The sequence below is a fragment of the Euleptes europaea genome, chromosome 7, assembly GCF_029931775.1.
Source record: "Euleptes europaea isolate rEulEur1 chromosome 7, rEulEur1.hap1, whole genome shotgun sequence".
Classification (NCBI taxonomy): domain Eukaryota; kingdom Metazoa; phylum Chordata; class Lepidosauria; order Squamata; family Sphaerodactylidae; genus Euleptes; species Euleptes europaea.
This window is the reverse complement of record NC_079318.1, coordinates 99799282-99821524: the sequence shown is the minus strand read 5'-3', so window position 1 is coordinate 99821524 and position 22243 is coordinate 99799282. Positions and strand designations below refer to the sequence as shown.

At 53.5% G+C, this 22243-nt stretch overlaps 2 protein-coding genes across 2 annotated transcripts; both read right to left on the bottom strand.

Moving 5' to 3' along the window:
- Nucleotides 1-3301: 3301 nt before the first annotated feature.
- LOC130481035 (zinc finger protein 687-like) lies at nt 3302-16059 on the bottom strand. Its single transcript, XM_056853686.1, has 8 exons — nt 15048-16059; nt 14057-14235; nt 11875-12051; nt 10762-10924; nt 9887-10210; nt 7802-7914; nt 5641-5782; nt 3302-3775 (listed from the first exon to the last, which is right to left on the bottom strand). The coding sequence occupies exons 1-8, from the start codon at nt 16044-16046 to the stop codon at nt 3302-3304; spliced, it is 2571 nt and encodes an 856-aa protein (XP_056709664.1). The 5' UTR covers nt 16047-16059.
- Nucleotides 16060-16083: 24 nt separating this feature from the next.
- LOC130480924 (zinc finger protein 687-like) lies at nt 16084-17310 on the bottom strand. The gene is made up of 2 exons (XM_056853547.1): nt 16153-17310; nt 16084-16105 (listed from the first exon to the last, which is right to left on the bottom strand). The coding sequence occupies exons 1-2, from the start codon at nt 17292-17294 to the stop codon at nt 16084-16086; spliced, it is 1164 nt and encodes a 387-aa protein (XP_056709525.1). The 5' UTR covers nt 17295-17310.
- Between the last annotated feature and the right edge of the window lie 4933 nt (nt 17311-22243).

Genomic DNA, 22243 nt, shown 5'->3' with positions numbered 1-22243 from the left:
TTCCTTATTTCAAGACAACCCCCCCACCCTCCAGAACTAACCAGATATTTGAACTCAGAACCGTTTGCTCCACAAGCAGCTAATTTCCAGCCACTGGCCTGCCCAAGCCACCCTGGAAGATCCTTCCTTGGGGTCTGTTGCCAGGGCAGATAGGCAAGAAAGAGAGGCGGAGGGATTCGAACTTGCAACTGTGAGCTGCTACAACCAGCCACGTGCCGGCCCACAACGTCAACTCAAGTCTGTTTGGGGGCACTTCTGCACCAATAACTCCCACTGCCAGCCTTGCCACGGCCAGAGAGCCTTTGCTGCCCAACATTTTGCAAACAAGCATACTTCGGACTACAGAATAAGACAGGACTTCTCTCTTAAACCCAGTGTCTGACATATTATTGTGAAGATTTTTAAAAAAACTTTTGAAATATGCAAACAATGATAAAATCAACCGTTAGCCCATTCATCATTCCCCTTCCCCACACAAAAAAAAGTTACAACCCCCTCCCCCCGCCTTGTCTAACCGTTCATAGCACAAAAAAAGGATCTCTCTCCAAACTGGGAATGCATATTTGCCACTATTATTTTCTGAAATAAGAACTTACAACAGGCTTTGTTTTAAAGTGTATGTTACAGAGGTTTTTTTTAAAAGACACACGTTCGGTTAATAAGCATTAGTGACTAGTTGAAAAACAGAAAACCCAAGTTACTAAAATAATTCACTTATGCACAAACTAAAAAAAAAAAAAAAAGACAGGTGTCGTCCCTCCAAAAACTGAAACACTTTAGAAAGAGAGAAAAAAAAGATACTCCCCTCCCCCCAAAAAACCCCACATGATTGGATGGGGGGGGAAGGCGCATGAGCTAAAGAGAACAGACACGTGTTCTCCAAGCCTTCGTAGCAAGTTTGCGGCTATGCTCGACTTGTGTTGGAACTGAAAGGGGGGGTGTCGTGTCTGCCGGCCCCTCTTGGTCAAGTGAACAAGGGAATGTGGTCCTCTGGAGGGGGGCCAAGAGCGTGCCGGCATTGGGGGGGGGGGAGGCAGAGATTCGATACCATAATTTACAGCAGAAACGGTCCAGCAAACAGGCTGTGTTGATACATGATTGCTCAGAAGGCCCAGCGGCAGGTAGAGGAGGGAGGTTTAAAGCAGGACAAAGATGGAGATGGATAGACCTGATTTTTGGGGGGTGGGGGAGAGACAGGACACACCTGTGTCACGATTCCCTGGGCAGTTCCCTCGTGCGAGCCCCGCGGGAACAACCAGACACAGGCGCTCCTAACCATTTTGCTGTGGCCTGCGAAATGGCATTTCCTGGCGCGCAGCGGCCCATGATTGTTAAAAAGGGAGGGTGGGGAGAAGCCCCCCCTGGTTTCTGCACACCTTGGGCATCGAGACGTCTCGGACCCCTGTGACAAAGGGCATGATTTTAACCACAGGGGTAAGGATCCCTTCCAACTCTCCAAGCGCCTCGTGTTTTGCAAACGGAGGCAAGAGAGGGGTGTATATGAACATGAGCCTAAGTGCCGACAGGCAGATGTCGTGATGTGGGGGTAAGGGGGAGAGAAGGCCCAGTGGGAGATCCACTGCTCGGCTCGCAGGGCAAAGGTGGGGAACTGAATTGGCGCTTTCACACATACTGAATGATGCCCTTTCTATCCACTTTCAATGCACTTCGACGATCGTTTGCAAGCGGATTTTGCTGCTTCTCACTGCAAAATCCAGCTGCAAAGAGCACTGAAAGTGGATTGAAAGTGCATTATTCGGCGTGCATGAAAGAGCCCAACATCTCAACGCCTTTTGCATCCAATGCGCAGCGGAGAGGGCTCCCTTGGTCTCCCCCCTCCTGAGGTTCCAGCTCAGGAGCAAATGCCCGGTTGGCAATCCACCTCTCTTCCACTAAATCCCCCAGCCGGACAACCACAAAATCCCACCCACAGCGGCTTTCTCCCAGTGCAAGAAGCAGACCTCTTGGCCCAGGAGAAAAGCAGCAGCCCTTAGCAGAAGAGGTTCAGGGGAGCCAACCAACGGCTCGGCTCAACAGGGGGGCACATCCAGACACTTTACTCCCATTATGGACCCGTTTTTCCAGTCCCCACAGGGCATCTATGGGTACCTTTCAGCAACTGAATGCAGAACGATACAGGCGGGCAGCGAGAGTCTCCCAGGGACAATTCTGCGAGTGCTCGAGGTGGAATACGCCAGCAAGTCTCTTACTGGTCATTGGGTTCGCGAAAGGCCGGATCCCGTTCCACAACCCCAAAGCACTGACGCGACCCTGCGCCCGCCACCCCTCTCCCGCTCTGTGCTTCCTGGAAAGATCCATTTCCCGAGGAGGAGGAGAGGCAGGATGGGCAGGCCTCCGCGGAGCAAGCGTTGACCTCGGTTCCCTTGCAAAAAGGCCAACCGAACACACAGACAGACCGAATGTCTGTGGGAGAAGAAACAGTTTGACTCTACCCTGCGGAATGGCTTGGGAAGGTTGACACACGTACAAAAACAACTCCTTTATGATTAGCAGGTAAGAAATGGATTTTGAGTTTTTCCCGAGAGACAGAGAAAGAATTCACCTGTGATTCCCATTTGGAGGGGGGTGGGGGGCACGGGGAGGGAACCGAGGACGCCAGCCTGGAAGCTCCCTTAAACCCAGACGAGGAATTGTTTAAAAGAAGCACGGGGGATATGGGGAGGGGCGTGGCGGGGGTGGAACATGCTGTCTCCGTACGGAAGCCAAGAACCCTACAGAAATCCCAGAGAGCGCCAGAAAGAGACAGACAAGCAGACAGTGATTGCTCCCGAAAGAAGCTGGGGGGTGGGTGGGGAGGTCCGGCAGGTCACCCAGCCACTGCCCAAAACGTAGTGATGGTTCCGCCTGAGGCCAGGCAAAAAAAGAAATCTCGGGGGGGAGCCGCCGCCTGCCTTTGGTGGCAACGACCGAAACGGCTGTGGAAACCCCTCCCGGCGCAGAGGCCCCGATCCGGCGCAGGCACGCAGCTGTCTCTCCGAGAGGAAATGGCTTGCAGCCATGGCCGCTTCTGTGTTCGCCAGTCCCTCGGGGCTTTCAAGGTCCAATTCCTATTAATGCTTACGTTCTACAGCCCCGGCCACCTTCCCCCAAGAGAATCCTCAAGGGGGGGGAAACAGCTACCCAAAGCCAGGAGTGGGGGCGGGGAGACCGCTGACCAAGGTTATAAATAAGGCTCCCTGCGACCCCTCCGCAATCACAGCTTATCGACCCCGCTGAGCAGGAAGGGCGGTGGGACGCGGGGGGCACCCCTTCTCCCCCGGACTCGGGGGTCCACCCGCGGCTAGTTCTCGGCGCCCACATTCTGCCGGGCTTTGATGAAGGCCATCCCGTGGGTGCGGAAGTGCGTCTTCAGGTTGAGCTGGGTGTCGAAGCGCTTGCCGCACACCGTACAGGAGAGCTTCCCCTCGGCGTCCGGCGGGGAGCCCCCCTCGGGGTCGCCCCGGGCCCCAGGCTCCTCGGCGTCGCCCGCCCCCCTCTTCTTCTTGTGGGTGATGAAGCGGTGGCGGTTGAGGGAGACCTGAGAGGTGAAGCAGAGCCCGCACTCACGGCACTGGTGGGCGCTCTCGCCTGTCCGGTGCTGGGGGATGTGTTCCTGGAAGTCCGCAGCTGTGGGGGCCACGTAGCCGCACTTGCGGCAATGGTACTGGGCTTTTCGGTCACCTTTGGGGGTCTTGGAAGGGGGAGTGGTGCTGTCCGGCTCCTCGCTGCACGAGTCCCCTTCGTCGGAGGACAGCTTGCGTTTCCGGCCTGATGCCTGCAGAGACAGGAGGAAGAAAGCAAAGAAATGTACACCATCAGGAGCACCTCAGGAGCCAGGGTGATGTAGTGGTTAAGAGCGGTGGTTTGGAGCGGTGGACTCTTGATCTAGAGAACCAGGTTTTATTCCCCACTCCTCCACATGAGCGGCGGAGGCTAATCTGGTGATCTGGCTTGGTTTCCCCATTCCTACACACAGAGCCAGCTGGGTGACCTTGGGCTAGTCACACTGTCTCAGCCTCACCTACCTCACAGGGTGTCTGTTGTGGAGAGGGAAAGGGACTGAGAGGTGATATGATAACCATCTTCAAGTACTTGAAGGGCTGTCATGTAGAGGATGGTCCCAAGTTGTTTTCTGTTGTCCCAGAAGGTTGGAGCAGAACCAACAGGATGAAATTAAATCAAAAGAGTTTCCGTCTAGACATTAGGAAGAATTTTCTAACAGAGCGGTTCCTCAGTGGAACAGGCTTCCCCAGGTGGTGGTAAGCTCTCCTTCCCTGGAGGTTTTTAAGAAGAGGTTAGATGGCCATCTGTCAGCAATGCTGATTCTGTGACCTTAGGCAGATCATAAGAGGGAGGGCACCTTGGGCATCTTCTGGGCATGGAGTAGGGGGTCACTGGGGATGGGGGGGGGAAAGTAGTTGTGAATTTCCTGCATTGTGCAGGGGGTTGGACTCAATGACCCTAGTGGTTCCTTCCAACTCTATGGCTCTATGATATTATTTATCCAAAACATTTTATGCTGCCTTTTCATGCAATTAGGGTCCCCAAGGTGGCAAACATTTAAAAAATTAAAACATTTGAACAATTACGAATACATTTAAAGAATGAAATCATTCAATAAAAACACACACATAAACACCTCAGGAACCAGGAAGGAGGGCCCTGTAACTGCGACTGGGGGTTTGCCAGGCGAAACAAATGAACAAAAAAAGTCTTTGTCCTCTGGTGAAAGACACCAATAGAGGGACAGATGAATCTTCCTGGGGAAGGTTTTGGTGCTAAGACCAAGAAAGCCCTTTCTTGGGTTGCCACCCGTCTAGCTGCAGATGGCGAGGGCGATTGAAGCAGGTGGCAACTGGAGAGGGCGGGTAGGTTCCTATGGGAGAAGGCGATCCTTAATAAGCTTCACCCAACACTGTAGAAAGCACATGGTATTTGCAAACAGGATGCACCAGAAGTTATGAGTGGCTGTGCAAAGGCTGAGGTGTGTTTTCTGTGTTCTGAGCAGCACAGAATTCTTGAGGTGTATGAGAGTGAAATGGGGTGATGGAGGAGAGGGTTACGGATACCCTGGACTGCCAAAAAACAAAACAGCGGGTTATAGATCAAGCCTGAACTAAAATGACTAAACGGAGGCTGTCGTACTTTGGTCACATTATGAGAAGACAGGAGTCACTGGAAAAGACAGCCGAGCTAGGAAAAGTCGAAGGCAGCAGGAAAAGAGGAAGACCCAACAAGAGATGGATTGACTAGATGGCCATCTGTCAGCAATGCTGATTCTATTACCTTAGGCAGATCATGAGAGGGAGGGCACCTCGGCCATCTTCTAGGCATGGAGTAGGGGTCACTGGGGGTGTGGGGGGGAGGTAGTGGTGAATTTCCTGCATTGTGCAGGGGGTTGGACTAGATAAACCTGGTGGTCCCTTCCAACTCTATGATTCTATGACTCTATAAAGGAAGCCGCAGCCCTCTGTTTGAAAGACCTGAGCAAGGCTGTTAAGGATAGGGTGTCTTGGAGGACACTGACTCATAGGGTTGCCATGAGTCAGAAGCGACTTGATGGCACTTCGCACGCACGCACGCACACACACACACACACACACACACACACACACAAGAGACCCCCCCGCTCAGGCCTACCTGCGAGTTCCTGGAGCCCAGGCGGGTGATCAGCACCTCCTGACTCCGTGTCTCATCGGTCACTTTGATGCCGTGGCGCACCTGGATATGTTTCTCAAGGATGAGGCGGCTGCTGAAAGTGCGCTTCCCTTCAGTGCAGTACCTGCACGGGAGGGGAAGAGGAAAGAGAGGGTGAGAAGCCACAGAAGGTCTTGGGAATGCTTGCTCAATACCCGCCCCCCATCCCAGAAAAGGATTAGATCAGGATTCAGGGTACCCTCTGCTTCTGTGCAACTTCTTGGTATGCTGTTGGTGCTAAAGAAATCTTGATTTATTAACAGTTTCAGAGGGTTATTCATGTTGGCCTGTAGCAGAACAGCCAGATTCGAGTCCAGTAGAGCCTGGGGTATAAGCTTTCGAGAGTCAAAGCTTCCTAAGTCAGACTGGTATCTGATAAAGCGAGCTTTGGCTCTCCAAATCTCATACCTCGGAAATCTTGGTGTCTCATAAGAAAAGCCCTGCTGGATCAGACCGAGGCCCATCAAGTCCAGCAGTCTGTTCACACAGTGGCCAAGCAGGTTCCTTCTAGGAAGCCCACAATCAAGACGACTGCATTAGCATTCCCCGGCCTGTGCTCCACAGTACCCAATATAATAGGCATGCTCATCTGATCTTGAAGAGAATAGGCATGAACCATGACTAGTATCCCTTTTGACTAGTAGCCATGGGCAGCCCTCTCTTCCACAAACATTTATAAGTGACCCATTTTTCCAATATATCTCAATGACTGAGCACTGTGAAAGGAATACTTCTATAGGAGCCTAAGATTATAAAGGCAACTGGATGAAATATACATAAACAAATTTTAGACTTTACAACTTATAAATGACAGCTTACCGTATTTTTTGCTCCATAGGACGCACCTGACCATAAGACACACCTAGTTTTTAGAGGAGGAAAACGAGAAAACATCTTGTTTTTCTCCTCTAAAAACTTGTCTTATGGAGTGAATGCCGGCTGGGCGCATGCGCGTCGGGACGGTGTGAGCCGGTGTTCCCCACCCCGACGGCCAGCTGGGAGGCGGGCGGGGCTGCACAGAGCCGGCTGGGCGCGTGCGCATCGGCCCCAACGGCCAGCTGGGAGGCGGGCGGGGCCGCACAGAGCTGGCTGGGCGCGTGCGCGTCGGGACGATGCACGCGCCCAGCCGGCTCTGTGCGGCCGCCCGCCTCCCAGCTGGCCATCGGGGCAGGGAACGCCGGCTCGCGCCGTCCCGACACGCACGCGCCCAGCCAGCTCTGTGCGGCCCCGCCCGCCTGCCAGCTGGCCGTCGGGCGAAAAAAGCCCGCTCATGCCGTCCTGACGCGCACGTGTCCAGCCGGCATTCACTCCATAAGACGCACAGACATTTCCCCTCACTTTTGAGGAGGAAAAAAGTGCGTCTTATGGAGCGAAAAATACGGCACTCAGTCTAAGGATTGCAAGTTTCTTATATATCCCTTTCAATATGGGATAGAATTGTATTCTTCGGACCACTGAAGGCGGCTTCACAGCTGAAATGCGTTTGGTCTGAGCTGTCATATAGTTTGGATATATTGTCACACTATTGTAATTTTGTGTTTTTATGTTTATTTGGCTTGTTCAGCACAGATACACAGAAACCAGAACAGGGCCACATACAAGTGGTGTATATTTACATTAATTTTGTGTTTGTATTAAATTTATTATATATTATTAACAAAATCAGTTGTATCAATATTAGCCCATGATTTCATGTTGTTTCCTTACCTTTTGGGTACCTTATTCTAGTTTTGTAGGGTTAGGGGTCTCCCCACATTTTGTTGTTGCTGGATAAATATTGAATACATTTCAATTCCCCCCCAAATTTCCATGTTATTTTTCTCCCAGGGAAAAAAACCAATTTTTTCCTGCCATGGTTTCAAAATTTCCGGAATTGTTACATCTGTACCCCGGCCCCAAAGCACGGGTTACTACCAAGAGGTTCCCCTTGCAGAACCTAGGAGATGCGGCTCCCCTCCCCTGTATAAAGTTGCCTGCCTATCGATCACGGCTTCTGCGGCTGATTTCCTCTGCAAAATGGTTTTCTTTGAAGGCAAGAAAGACCAAAGTAGCGTGAACGTGAAGAAAACGGCTCTTTTTGAACAGTGGAGAGATGGACCCCTACCGGCAGGGGTAGACGCGTTTGATGCCTTCGTGGTTCACCCGAACGTGTCTCCGCAGGCTGGGGGCAGAGCAGAAGGAGCGTTCGCACAAGCGGCATGGAAATTTCTTCACACACTGATGGGAGAGCAACGAGAGAGAGAGGGAGAGGGAGAGAGAAGCAGACAACGTGGTGAGGGCACAAACTCTTGAGATCTCCCGCAAAGCCCTCACAGGGAACCCCCCAAACCTCCACACAAAGGGGGGTGCCACGGCTCACAGCCCCGCCTCTTGCTGACCTGCTCCCTCCCCGTGCCCAAATTTCTTTGGGCACAGGCGCCCTGCAAAATGTGCCAGTGGAAGACAAAGGTGCCCAAAGCCAGGCCAAGCAGGTGGGCAGCATTTGGTGAGAAGGGAAGCCTGAGCCCCTGACTCATCCCCTCTGCCCCAACCCCTCAGCACCTCTGTTTTTGGAGGCTGCTAGGCAGATGCAGCACCATGCTTTTAAAAACTTTTTTAACTATGCATTTTAAAAATTTATATCCCACTTTTCTCCCTGGCTGGGATTTAAAGTGGCTTTAGAATACTGTTCTCCCCTCCTCCAGCGTGGTGTAGTGGTTAAGAGCAGTGGACTCTAATCTGGAGAAAAGGGTTCGATTCCCCACTCCTCCACACAAAGCCAGCTGGTTGACTTTGGGCTAGTCACAGCTCTCTTAGAGCTCTCACAGCCCCACCTACTTCACAAGGTATCGTGGGGAGGGGAAGGTGATTGTAAGTCTCCCTTAAGTGGTAGAGAAAGTTGGCATATAAAAACCAACTCTTCTTCTTCTTCCTTCAAGGAGCTCCGAACTGTGTATGTGCGGTTCTTGTTTCCTCTAAGTAACCCTCACACCCACCTTGCAAGAGAGAGGGAGAGGGAGAGAAAGAGACCTACTCTGAATACCGCATAAAAAGAAGAGGATGTCGAGGAGACCCGGTCTGACCTCCGTCAAGCCAGTTCCTCTTTTGGTTCAAAAGTTACCAAATGGGCTCCAGAATTCCTCCTATAGCACAGTGTAGGTAGGTCTGCCACCAGCTCTCAGTTCCAAAAGGCTTAGCTTTATCAGGGATGAGCTGAGAGCGACTCTTCCCCAGCTAATTTCCAAAAGACCAAAGACAGTGCCACCCTTGCAGAGTAGAGACTCTGTCAGGAGAGGGTAGCTATCAGCAAACGTTACAATAGGTAGGTGGTTTCCACACACAGGTAGGCACTAGGAATTAGCCCTGTGCCCCAAAAAGGTTTCACAGACTTCAAGGTAAAGTCCAAAAGTTTATTTTAACGAAATGTGCTCATTACAGAAAAGGTAGATATTCGTGAGACAGATAGCATAAAACAAGAAAGCTTTTAGTAATTTTTAACTTCACGGTAATTCTTAAGTTCAGGCAAAATAGGCAGGGTTTGCAAGAAAGTTACAAAGATTGATTAGTTGATTCAAAGTTACCAGAGTCCAAAAGCAAGGTTTGTTTCCATCAAGCAGAGTTTCAGTTATGCATGGTTGTCCCTTAAGGGGGACGAGTCACAGAAGTTGATGAAAGTTGAGGACATGCCCGCATGTCCCAGCTCCATGGTTTTTGGATCAGAACAGGATTCATATTTAACTCTTCAATCTCATCAGGTGATGGCCGGTTACCCAATGGAATCGTTGAGAACGCAATAAGCTTGTAAAATATTTGACATGTCATCCCTATGCCTTTGAAGCTAAGGATGAATTTGATTTCTGCAGCAATGCAAAACATCTGGGCTCTTTCAGGCTCTAGAGATGCCAGGCTTCTGACAGAATTGTCACCTTGAGAACAGATAGCTGTTTTACCATAGGAAGGCTTGTTTTGGAGGTAGCCGCCTCCGGCCTTTACCCCTTCCCCCCAAACTGCAGTGACTTTCCACGGGAATGGAAGTGGCTTCCCACAGGAATGGTTTGCGAGAGAGCTGTTTTGGTCATCAGCTCCGAGTTTTGATATTAAAACATAGAAGGCCTAAGCCTTGACCAAGCTTTGGTAATTTAAAAGAAAAGAAAGAAAAGAAAGGCTACTTTTCTTTACAGAGGAATGCCGCTCCATCCCCCCCACTCACCTTGCCGTGGATCTTCTTCATGTGCACAACGTACTCATCTCGCTCCGGGAACCAGGAGTGGCAGATGCCGCAGGTCCAGCCGTTGCTCCGGGAGCGCCTGCCCACCTCTGGCTTCCGCTGGAAGCGCCCCCGCTTGTTCTTGCGCACCTCTGGAGAGCTGGGCGGGTCTTCATCTTCGGAAGAGGAGGACGAGGACTCCGAGATCTTGGCAACCGGGGGAGGGGGCACTTCTTCCGCCGGCTCCTGCTTGGGGGTGAGGGGGGCAGCGGCAGGGGCGGGCTTCTTGGCAGGCTCCTCCTTGGGCTTCTGGGGCTGGTGAGTGTTCTGGCCCCAAAAGGAAAAGATGGGTCAGACTGAGCAGCGCTGGTTGGCAGACAAGCTGCTCCCCACCCCCAGGGTCCCGTCTAGAGCAGAAGTGCGCAGTTCTACAAAAGCAGCAAATATCAGCACATGGGGGCAGCACCCAGCCACCTGCTCCTGCTCGAGGATCCAAAGCTGGCTTAGAACATAAGAAAGGCCCTGCTGGATCAGATTAAGTCCCATCAAATCCAGCAGTCTGTTCACACAGTGGTCAACCAGGGGCCTCTAGGAAGCCCACAAACAAGACGACTGTAGCAGCACCATCCTGCCTGTGTTCCACAGCACCTAATATCATAGGCATGCTCCTCTGATCCTGGAGAGAATAGGTATGCATCATGACTAGTAACCATTTGGATTAGTAGCCATGGATAGCCCTCTCCTCCATGAACTTGTCCACTCCCCTCTTAAACCCTTCCAAGTTGGTAGGCATCACCACATCCTGGGGCAGGGAGTTCCACAATGTAACTATGCTTGGTATATACAGATATACAGAAGTATATCTTCACGTGCCTCACCTTCAGATGCTCCAACATGGTCCGCTTCTGGGCAAAGAGAAGGGGGCAGTCGGGACACTTGAAGACGCTGACCCTCTGGTTGAGCAAATGCTGGTCAAAGTGCGAGGAGAGCAGAGGCTTGTGGGTGAAGACGGTATCACACATGGCACACTTGTAGATCATCCTGCAGAGACAAGCAAGCCGCAGCGCTGAGAACCGAGGGAGAGAAAGAAAGGGGAGGAGCCCGGGTGGGTTCCTGGGGCCCACAAGGGAACCACGGCTGCAAGGGGCTCCAATTCTCATTGGAGAGGTTTCTCCTTGGCCCTTCTGCTAACATCTAGACATCTAAGAGTTTGTGAAGGGGCCCAGGCTCAGTGGTAGAGCCTCTGCTTGGCATGCAGAAGAAGAGTTGGTTTTATACCCTGATTTTATCTACCTTTAAGGAGTCTCAAAGCGGCTTACAATCACCTTGTCTTCCCCTCCCCACAACACGCACCTTGTGAGGTAGGTGGGGCTGAGAGAGTTCGGTGACAACTGTGAGTGGCCCAAGGTCACCCAGCAGGTTTCATTTGGAGGAGTGGGGAAACAAATCCGGTTCACCAGGTTAGAGTGGGGAATCAAACCTGGTTAGAGTCCACCGCTCTTAACCACTACACCACGCTGGCTCTCAAGAAGGCCCCAGGTTCAATCCCTGGCATCTCCACTTAAAAGGATCAGGTAGGAGGTGATGGGAATGACCTCAGCCTAAGAAGCTGGAGAGCAACTGCCAGACTGAATAGGCAATACTGACCTTGATGGACCAGTGGTCTGATTCAGTATAAGGCAGCCTCATGTGTGTTTGTGTGTGTTTATGTATGAGCTTTTAGGGCACCAACAATCCACTCTGAGGCCGTTACCCCACTCCTTGGCGATTGAAACCAAGGGGCTTCTGCTGGAGTAACTCTACACAGGACTGCACTCTCAAAGTGCCTGTGTAGTGGTTAGAGTGCTGGGATACACCCCTGGCAAGATCAAACCCCCATTCTGCCATTAAGTTCGCTGAGTGACCCTTGGCCAGTCACTTAACTGCAGCCCAGCTTCCCAAGCTGCTTTGCCCCACGCACCCTCCCCGATGGGCACAGCCACCACCCTTACTTGGACTGCTGGTTGCTGAAGCCTGGGTGCTGGGTGTAGATGTGGGCATGGGCGCTGGGGGCCGACTTGAACGCCATGGGGCAAATCGGGCACTTGTGGAAAACTTCGCAGTGCGATGTCTGGATGTGAGACTTGATGGAATTCACTCCGCCAAAGACCACCGAGCAGCTTGGGCACCTGAGGACGAGAACACAGGAAGCTCAGCAAGGAAGAGAGCCCCCTTCCCCGGGGACCGGTCTGTCCACCTCCACCCCGTAAGCACCCACGCACGGGCGGTGAATGGTCTCTTTGTCTGGGATCAAGGAAGATGGCCGTCAGCCTCGGCTCCCTGAAACGGACCCCGACCGGGGCTGAATTTCAACACAAGGACAAAAGTGTATCAGAAAAGCCCTGCTGGATCAGACCAAAGGCTTGGCGACTCTGGCACCGCCTCGCACGGAGCCCGGGGAGATGCCTCCAGGGAAATAACAAGACAGGGGCAAAGTGTGTACGCCCCCTGCAACCAGTACTGAAAGGTGCCCGGCTTCTTAACACAGAGATTCCATTTAACTATAGACATGACAGAGGTCTATAAAATTCTGCATGGTATGGAGAGAGGGGACAGGGAGAAGCTTTTCTCCCTCTCTCATAATACCAGAACGCGGGGTCATCTGCTGACGCTGGAGGTGAGAGGTTCAAAACTGATAAAAATATTTCTTCACACAACGCATAGTTAAATTTGTGGAACTCCCTGCCCCAGGATGTGGTGATGGCTGCCAACTTGGAAGGCTTTAAGAGGGGAGTGGACATGTTCACGGAGGAGAGGGCTATCCATGACTACTAATCAAAATGAATACTACTCATAATGAATACCTATTCTCTCCAGGATCAGAGGAGCATGCTGAATATATCAGGGGCTGCGGAACACAGGCAGGATGGTGCTGCTGCAGTCATCTTGCCTGTGGGCTTCCTAGAGGCCCCTGGTTGGCCACTGTGTGAACAGACTGCTGGACTTGATGGGCCTGGTTCTGATCCAGCAGGGCTTCTCTTGTGTTCTTATGTAACTATAAGGGCCACCAGCTGTGGATAAGGTCTATCCTCTATGCACTTAATGGGCCTTTTAAAAGCATCGAAGCCAGCAGCCGCCAACCTATACTGTGGCAGTGAATTCTGTAAATCAAGGGAGCCCAACCTTTCTTAGGCTTTGGGCCCCTTTGAGGTTTTGAGAGGGGGTGGGGTGAGCACCACCCCAAAATGGCATCCACAGGAAGTGGAGCCAAACCCAAGATCGCTGCGTCAGGAGGCGGAGCCAAACAGAATACCTTCCTCCTTACGCCTCCTGGGAAGAAGGAAATTCGGAAGGGGGGGAATAGAATGACACTCTAACGAATGAAAACCCAGTCACTTACCAGTCTTCCTCATCCTCAAGGGAATGAGAGAGAGAAGACAATAACAAGCCCTGCCTTACAATGGCCCCACTCAATTTCTGAAAAGCTCCGTGGGCGCCAAGGGAAGCACATGGGCAGGATAATGCTGCTGCAGCCGTCTTGTTGGTGGGCTTCCTAGAGGCACCTGGTTGGCCACTGTGTGGACAGACTGCTGGACTTGATGGGCCTGGGTCTGACCCAGAGGGGCCATTCTTATATTCACTGGTGAGCGGCATGGCACCTATGGGCACTGTGTTAGGGAACCCTGCTGTACAATTAATTTTACGTTGTATAAAGTGTTCTTTTATCTGTCCTGACATCGCTGCCAACTAGTTTCCCTGGATGTCCCCAAGTTGTAGTGTTACAAGACAGGAAGAAAGGAACACTCCTTTCTCCACACCAGGCACATGAACGAACCCTGAGACTTTCAGCATGCCATCCATTCCACCTTCAAGCCAGCAGCACTCCGGTCTGAATCAGCAGCCACTCCAGTCTCTCTACAGCAGGGGTGTCAAACATACGGCCCGTGGGCCGGATCTGGCCCCTTAAGAGCTCTTATCCTGCCCGCGAGAGAGCCCCCCCCCAATCTGGGCTGGCGAGGCATGGCCCGGCCCAACCAAGTGACATTTATGTCACATCCAGCCCTCGTAACAATTGAGTTCGACACCCCTGCCCTAGAGACCCAGCTGGTCAAAAGTGCTCCATGCCGGGAGCGACCATGATCCGAGGTAGACAGGTGAGGCTGCAACAAGAGAAATCCCACCCCCTTCCCCTACCTGTAACCTATCCTCCGGGAGAAATGGAGGCAGGCGTCCTTCAGGTGGGCCTCGAAGTTGGCCAGGAGAAAATTCCCCCCGCACTCGGGGCACACGTGGGGCGGCCGGTTCTTGTGCATGCGCTGGTGGGCGCCGAAGCTGCAGCGGTTGGGCATGATCATGGGGCAGGTGCTGCACACCTGCAGGGGGCAGAGGAAAGGGGAAGGCAACCGGTTAATGCAAAGGAGGGTGAGGAGAGGAAGGAAGAGGCCACGGTTTGGAGGCTTGCCGAGGGCACGGCGGACGCGCACGTCGGCTGCTACCATGCCAAACCCAGAACGCCCACTGAAATCTGAGTGTGTGGCTTGCCGGCAGCCACACCCAGGGACGGCCAAAATCTCCTCAAAATGTGGAAGCTGTACAGGCTGCCTCTGTCAAGGGGGAGACTAAACAGCTAGGGAGCAACGTCCCTTAAGGACTGCCTCTTCCCGTAGGAACCTGCCCAGACACTCCGGTCCTCTTTTGGTTGCCCCCATCATCTGAGGCCAGACAGGTGGCAACCCGAGAAAGGGCTTTCTCGGTCGTGGCACCAAAACTCTGGAACGGCCTCCCCCAAGGGCTCCCTTTATCGGTGTCTATCACCAGGAGGTGAAGGCTTGTCTGTTTCATTGGGCATACCCCCAATAATGGTTACTGACCCTTCTTCTAGTTTTTTTGTGTATTTTTAATTAAATGTTATAAGAAGAAGAAGAGTCGGTTTTTTATATGCCGACTTTCTCGACCACTTAAGGAAGGATCCAACCGGCTTACAATCACCTTCCCTTCCCCTCCCCACAAGAGACACCCTGTGAGGTAGGTGGGGCTACCTCAGTGTTCAGAGAGAACTGTCACTAGCCCCAGGTCACCCAGCAGGACTACACTACATGACGTTTTGCAACATGCGCTTCGGCCCCAAGATCCCTGCGTCTCACCCTCCGCCCACCCCCCCACCTCCCCGATTTCCGAGCCTTACCGTGGAAGAGGATGGAGTCGCCTGCTGGAAGTGAGCTGCCAGGCCCGCTTTATCCTTACACTGTTCCTTACACTCCAGACACTGGCAGGAGTTGGTGGTGGCTGACTCGGTGCCGCCATTCAAAGGCAGGACGGGCAGATCCTGCGACGCGCCCCCGTTGGCAGTGGCAGCTACTGTCTCCTGTGCCACGCCCCCCGCGGTGGCGGCAGCGGCGGCAGCCACTTTGCTGGCGTTCAGGGAGGCGACGGAGACCAAGGGGGTGATGTCCGGCTGGCCGATCATCTGGTCCAGGGCGATGGGCCGCATGACCAGGTGGGAGCACTGCATGACCAGCCCCTTGTCCTTGTGCTCGCGGGCGTGCAAGAGAAGGCTGCACTTGTTGAAGAAGGCCAGGCGCTTGGTGCAGTGGTTACAGGTCACCTCGATGCGCATGCTGCGGCGGTCGTAGTGGCGGGCCAGGCTCTTCTCCAGGGCGAACGCGTCCCCGCACTCCAGGCAGCGGTAGCCAAGCGGCGGCAGGGTTAGGCTGGAGTCCGCCGGCGGCACCAGGTTGGGCTTGTAGGTGGGCAGCAGGTTCTTGCTGTTCAGGATCTTGTTGAAGGCCTCCACCAGGCTGGACTGGCTGCGGGAGATGACCGTGCCGGCGACGGCAGGAGAAGACTTCTGGGGCTGCATCACCACCACTGTGGTGCCGTTGACCTTCTGGTTGGCTGCAGCGGTTCCTGCGGCCGGCTGGGCAGCGGTGCCGAGGCTGCCCCTGGTGTCGGGAGCCTTGGGGAGGGCCTGCGGCACCAGGCTGATGATGTTCTTGGCCACAGCTTTGCTGGGCAGCACCACTGCCTTCTGCTGGGCCACGCTGGCAGCCATGAGCATGGCGCTGCTGGCGTTCTGGATAGTGGAGACAGGCAGCACCGTCCCTTTGATCTTGGTGCCGTTGCCCAGCTGCACGCTGACAACCTTTGGCCCTTCGATCACCTTCAGAGGGCTGGCCACCGGCATTTTCGGGTTGGGGGACTCCACCACGCCCTCCTCTTTCTCAGCGGCCGCGGGGGGCGCAGCTTCTTCGGCCATGGGGCCCACTTGGGAGTCCTGGTCGGAAGCTGGCTTGGCTGCGCCGGGCTCCGAGTCAGAGGAGACCCTCGTGACGGTCCTCGTGACGCTCCCAGAAGAGGTCTTGATGGTCTTGATCCTCACTTTGATAGGCCGCGAAGAGTTGGACGAAGGTGAACCTGTACTCTCATCTTCATTCTCCTCTTCCTCCCCACTGGACACGTCCTCTGGGCACTGCAGGGGCTTCTCCATTGGCTCTTCCTTTATGGACTCTCCTCCCAGTTGTTTGGGGGATAGAGAGGGGCCGAGGCTCCCATCTGCTGGTGGAGAGTTTTTGAAAAACGGATCTGGAGGGCCGGCGGGAGAGCGCTTGACTCCGGGGACGCTGCTGGAGCCACTGTCGAGATTTGTGTCCGAGCTAGACCAAGGTCCTCTGGCAGAATCGTCAGTAGGATAGCAGACGGAGCTTGGTTTCGGGGGGCCCAAAGGACTAGCCCCTCGGCAGGGCGCATCGGCATCTGACTCCTGTTTGATGGCCAAAGGAGCCAGCGGAGGAGGGCTAGGAGGAAGTCCCGTTCCGCCAGTCGAACAGCTTTCAAATGGTGGCGGAAAGGCCGGCGGGAGAGACCCGGTGCTCTCCATCGCCGGCTCTCGGCAGTCCAGCGGCTGGGCAGAAGAAAGGGTGGGGGATGGAGAGAGGGAAGGCACAGAGAGGGCTTTCTCCTTTGGCTTGCATTCTCGCGGCTGGTCGATCAAGTTGGCCGCACCGTCCTCGCTGGGGTTGGGGCTGAAGTGCGAAAAGAGGTCCAGCCCCTTGGCCGATTTCTCTTTTGGCGTCCAGCACTCCCCGTTCGTAGAGGCCGCTGCTTCGGCCGGGCCAGCCGACGGGGAGTGGGGGACCTCGGAGGGGGCAAACCCGTTCTGCAGCAAGCGGGGGCCGATCACGTGGCCGTCTTTGACGCGGCCGTCTGGGGGGTCGAGCTGCTCCGGGCAGACGGTGTTCTTCACGATAACGCTGACTGTGGTGATGTCGCCGTGGAGGAGGACGTGGTCCGGGACCACGGCCTCTGCTGGGATGGGCTTGATGTGAGCTTCAGCCTCCTCGGGGCCAGAGTGGATGGCCTCGTTCGTGTCTATGTCCGGGATGTCGAAAGCGGCCAAGAGGTCATCGAAATCGGGTGTCTTCATGTCACCCATGGCGAGGACTTCAGAAGGTTCTAGAAGGCAACAGGAAAAAGAACAACCGGGTCAGCCTTCCTGGGGTGATCATAGAATCAAATCTTAAAGTTGGAAGGGACCACCAGGGGCATCTAGTCCAACCCCCTGCACAATGCAGGAAATTCACAACTACCTCCCCCCCACACCCCCAGTGACCCCTACTCTATGCCCAGAAGATGGCCAAGGTGCCCTCCCTTCTCATCATTTGCTTAAGGTAATAGAATCAGCATTGCCGACAGATGGCCAATTAGCCTCTTCTTAAAAACCTACAAGGAAGGAGAGCTCACCACCTCCCGAGGAAGCCTGTTCCACTGAGGAACCGCTCTAACTGTTCGAAAAGTCTTCCTAATGTCTAGACTCCAGCGGATGGATCCAAGATGGTTGCAGTCAAGAAACCCAAACTGCAGAAAGAGAACCTCAGAGAGAACCTCAGAGAGAGCCTCAGAGAGGAATTCAAGTCCACGGCAGGCTTGCCCACCCAGAGTGTATGGTTACCAACCTCCAGGTGGGGCCTGGAGATCTCCCAGAACATTTTTCATAAGAACATAAGAGAAGCCCTGCTGGATCAGACCCAGGCCCATCGAGTCCAGCAGTCTGTTCACACAGTGGCCAACCAGGTGCCTCTAGGAAGCCCACAAACAAGACAACTGCAGCAGCATTGGCCTGCCTGTGTTCCACGGCACCTAATATAATAGACTTGCTCCCCTGATACTAGAGAGAATAGGTATGCATCATGATTAGCATCCATTTTGACTAGTAGCCATGAATACCCCTCTCCTCCACAAATATGGACACTCCCCTCTTAAAGCCTTCCAAGTTGACAGTCATCACCACATCCTGGGGCAGGGAGTTCCACAATTTAATTCTATGTTGTGTGAAGAAATACTTCCTTTTTATCTGTTTTGAATCTCTCACCCTCCAGCAGATGATCCCATGTCCTAGTATTATGAGAGAGGGAGAAAAGCTTCTCCCTGTCCACTCTCTCCATACCAGGCATAATTTTATAGACCTCTATCATATCTCCCCTCATCTGCCTTCTTTCCAAGCTAAACAGCCCTAAGGGTTTTAACCGCTCCTCACAGGGAAGTTGCTCCGGCCCCCTGATCATTCTGGTTGCTCTTTTCTCTCCAGACTACCGAGATCAGTTCCCCTGGAGAAAACGGATGCTTTGGAGGGCGGACTCTACGGTACTGTACCCTACAGAGGTCCCGGTCCTCCTCAGATTCCATCCCCAAATCCCCAGGAATGTCCCAACCTTGAGTTGGCAGCCCTACCAGGTAGGCCTGTCTGTACAGTCACCACTCCGCAAGCAAGCCAACTCACATCCCTGCCCATTTGTTGAGAGAGTAACTGAGGGGAAATTTCTCTTAAGGACAAAATGGGTGGGGAGCAAACCAGCAGCTATTTTGCTACTGCAGGCCCTTGATCCCTTTTGGCTTGGTTTCGTTGCTGTTGGTTCCGGCTGCTCTTTTCCGATTCTGAGTCCTTTAAGTGCTTGCTGTTTTGAAGAGAAAGGGAAGGGAAAATGGCTTTTCCGGTCCCCTTCCTGATCTTCCTAGAAACACCCCCTCACACACACACACACACCCCATGTATTTTGCTCTCCAGAGGAAGCCGCCGGACACGCATTTGCCCTCTCGCCGGCCTCCTCACCCCTTGGGCACAGCTGCCGCTCATGCCAACTGGGCCGGTTGCATTGCCAACAGTGCCGTGACTTAGGCAGATTAGCTTCTGAGGATTGGGGGGGGGGCTTCTTTGGAGGAAAGGCACCCGCCAGCTGGCCAAGAGCTAAATAGCAAGACCCAAGCACCAGCCTCAGAGAGATAAGAACACAAGAAAGGCCCTGCTGGATCAGACCCAGGCCCATCCAACAGCCTATTCACACAGTGGCCAACCAGGTGCCTCTAGGAAGCCACAAACAAGACGACTGCAGCAGCACCAACCTGCCTGTGTTCCATTCTGTCCTCTGATCCTGGACAGAAGAGGGATGCATCATGAGTAGTATCCATTTTAACTAGTAGCCATGAATACCCCTCTTCTCCACGGACATGTCCACTCCCCTCTTAAAGCCTTCCAAGTCGGCAGCCATCACCACATCCTGGGGCAGGGAGTTCCATTTCCCCTCTCTATCTCTTCAGCAGGGGCTGCCCTTTTGAACTAGACTCCTGCATTTTCAGCAGCAATCTCAGGCATGGAAACCAAGAGGATGAAGTTGGTGTTGGGAGTCTGGAAAAGCTTCACCTGGCAAATTCCTGCAAATTAAAGGGCACAGGAAAGAGGCCGGTCTGCGTCTCAGCCACCAAGACCCCCTTTCAAGGTTCCACAGAATGATAGAGTTGGAAGGGGACACCAGGGTCATCTAGTCCAACCACCTGCACAATGCAGGAAATTCACAACTGCCTCCCCCCCCCCAGTGACCCCCCTACTCCATCCCACCTGAAAGCAGATCCCTCATGGCTGAAAAAGACAGCTGGTTCCTGCTTCTCCTTCCCTTTCTCATGCCTGCTAAGCCAGGACTAGAAAGCCCCCTTTCCCCATGGGGACAGGAAAGGAATTGGGGAAAGCTGTTCCTATTGAGGTTCTGCCACACAGCTGTTGAAAAAGCACAGCAGCCCAGCCAGGAAGGAGAGAAAGCGTCGACAACCTTCCCTGACCCCCTTGTGTGATTCAGGGTTCACACAAAGGCTGTGTGACGATGCTACCAACCATAGGTCACAGAAACACATGAAGCTGACTTATACTGCCTTTTGGTCCATCCAAGTCAGTACTATCTACTCAGACCAGCAGTGGCTCTCCAGGGTCTCTCACACCACCTACCTACCTAGTCCCTTTAACTGGAGATGCAGGGGACTGAACCTGGGACCTTCTGCATGCCTAGCAGATGTTCTGCCACTGAGCCACAGCCCCTCCCCTGTAGGATCAATGTCTGTGAGATGTGTGTTAAGGCACACGTTTCATTTTTAGAATAACAACTTTTCAGATTAGTGTTACAGTTATATCAAAAAAATTACTGATTTGGTTATAGTATTAAAAATACGTAGATAATTTTGAAATTATTGCATGGTGAACTATTTCCAGTTTCATTCGGGCCACCAGGCCTTGCCTTTCTTTGTTGCAGTATATGCATTTTGCTCTCACCCAACTCCCTCCGGGCCTCACGGGCGTCTGGCCTCCCTCCCTGGCAACTCTCTTCTCCTGCCCCCTCCCCTTACCCATAGGAAATATTATTAAAATATTCCTCTTTTCATGGCCTGCTGCCAATATAGATGTTTTCCTCCAGGGAGAGAATAATACAATAAACTTCAGGCCATACATACAAAGTTCCCAATACTTGTGGGGTATTCTGCTGAAAAGGATGCACATCTCTTTTGTGGGGGCGTTGGGGGACAAAAAGGGACACCCCCCCCCCCAGTCCATAGGTTTCCAGACACCAATGTTGACAACAGGAAGGCGGATGAGACAGACCTGATATAGCATAGAAATTCTTAGGCAATTTGACCTCTGATTTCCAGAGAGGAGGGGCAGTCAGCTTAACATCAGGGGTTTAAGCTACAACACTAACAAAGCTTCTCGGTAAAATTTATTAATTTTCATTTTATTTACTTCATTTACACACACACACACCCTTTTCTCTCCCACGGGGGACTCAAAGCGGCTCACGCCGTTCTCCTCTCCTCCATTCCGTCCTCTTAACAACCCTGTGAGGTAGGCTGGGCTGAGTGTGCGTGACTGGCCCAAGGTCCCCCAGGAAGCCTCCGAGGCAGAGTGGGGATTCAAACCTGGGTCTCCCAGATGCTAGCCCGGCGCGCTAACCGCTACCCCACGCTGGCAATGGGGCACGAGGAAGCCAGGATGACGTTTCCAAGGACATGAGGGTTTGCAGGGCAAAATTCTGGGAGGGAGGGAAACGTAGGGAGGGGCCGTGGCTCAGTGGCAGAGCATCTGCATGGCATGCAGAAGGGCCCAGGTTCAATCCCCGGCATCTCCAGTGAAAGGGGCCAGGCAAGTAGGTGAAAGGCCTCCGCCTGAGACCCTGGAGAGCTGCTGCCGGTCTGAGTAGATAATTCTGATTTTGATGGACCGAGGGTCTGATTCAGTATAAGGCAGCTTCATGTGTAGAAGGAAGTGGAGAGGAAAAGAGTCCCGGGGGGGGGGATTTCTTCCAGTGCTCAGCAGATAGGCCAAGAGCCTCTTGAACACAGAACTCACCTGATGATGTCAGTTACCAGAGAGCAAAGGCCTGAGCAGGTGATGAAATCAAAGGAATGAGGTAGGGTGCGGCGGGGGGGGGGGAAGAGAAGAAAGGTGGCAGAGCGAAGGGGCTGGGATCAGCTGCCGCTCGGAGGCAAAGGGCCATGCCAGCCGCCTCCGCCAGCATCCCAGCACGATCCCATGAGGTCAGGACGGGGGGGGGGGTGCAGCTGCGAGGAGAGGGGCTTAAACCACAATAATAATAATAAAAAGAAACCGTGAGCAAAACAAGCACCCAACTCCCTCCGGGCCTCACGGGCGTCTGGCCTCCCTCCCTGGCAACTCTCTTCTCCTGCCCCCTCCCCGCCCCCCCATCGCAGGGCCCCCATTTCATAATGAGCAGATAGCAGCTCTGCCTGCCCTCCGCCTCTGCCATCTGCCAACAAGGCAGGGGAGCGGGCGGAGGGCTAGAAATTCGACACAGCCCCCCCGGGACACCCAGCAAAAAGCATTTTACGAGGGAGGGGGGGCGGGAAGAGGAGACAATGGCGGCACCCGCTCCAACACTAGGGCTGCCAACTCCGGGTTGGGAAATTCCTGGAGATTTTGGGGGGCTGGGGAGGGCAGGGTTTCTGGAGAGGAGGGACCACGGCGGGGTTTCTGGAGAGGAGGGACCACAGCAGGGTCCACGCTCCGAAGCATCTGTTGACAGCAAGGGAACTGAATGCTGCCTGGAG

What these genes read in the sequence shown, in the direction of transcription:
- LOC130481035 (XM_056853686.1), bottom strand. Translation starts at nt 16,046, where the DNA reads ATGCCGGTGGCCAGCCCTCTGAAGGTGATCGAAGGGCCAAAGGTTGTC. An exon ending in AAACGCGTCTACCCCTGCCG is followed by an intron (nt 5,783 to 7,801) that starts GTAGGGGTCCAT and finishes CCTCCCGTGCAG; the next exon opens with GTACTGCACTGAAGGGAAGC. An exon ending in TGGGCTCCAGGAACTCGCAG is followed by an intron (nt 3,776 to 5,640) that starts GTAGGCCTGAGC and finishes CTGTCTCTGCAG; the next exon opens with GCATCAGGCCGGAAACGCAA.
- LOC130480924 (XM_056853547.1), bottom strand. Translation starts at nt 17,294, where the DNA reads ATGGGTGACATGAAGACACCCGATTTCGATGACCTCTTGGCCGCTTTC. An exon ending in TCGGAGCCCGGCGCAGCCAA is followed by an intron (nt 16,106 to 16,152) that starts GCCAGCTTCCGA and finishes TGGCCGAAGAAG; the next exon opens with CTGCGCCCCCCGCGGCCGCT.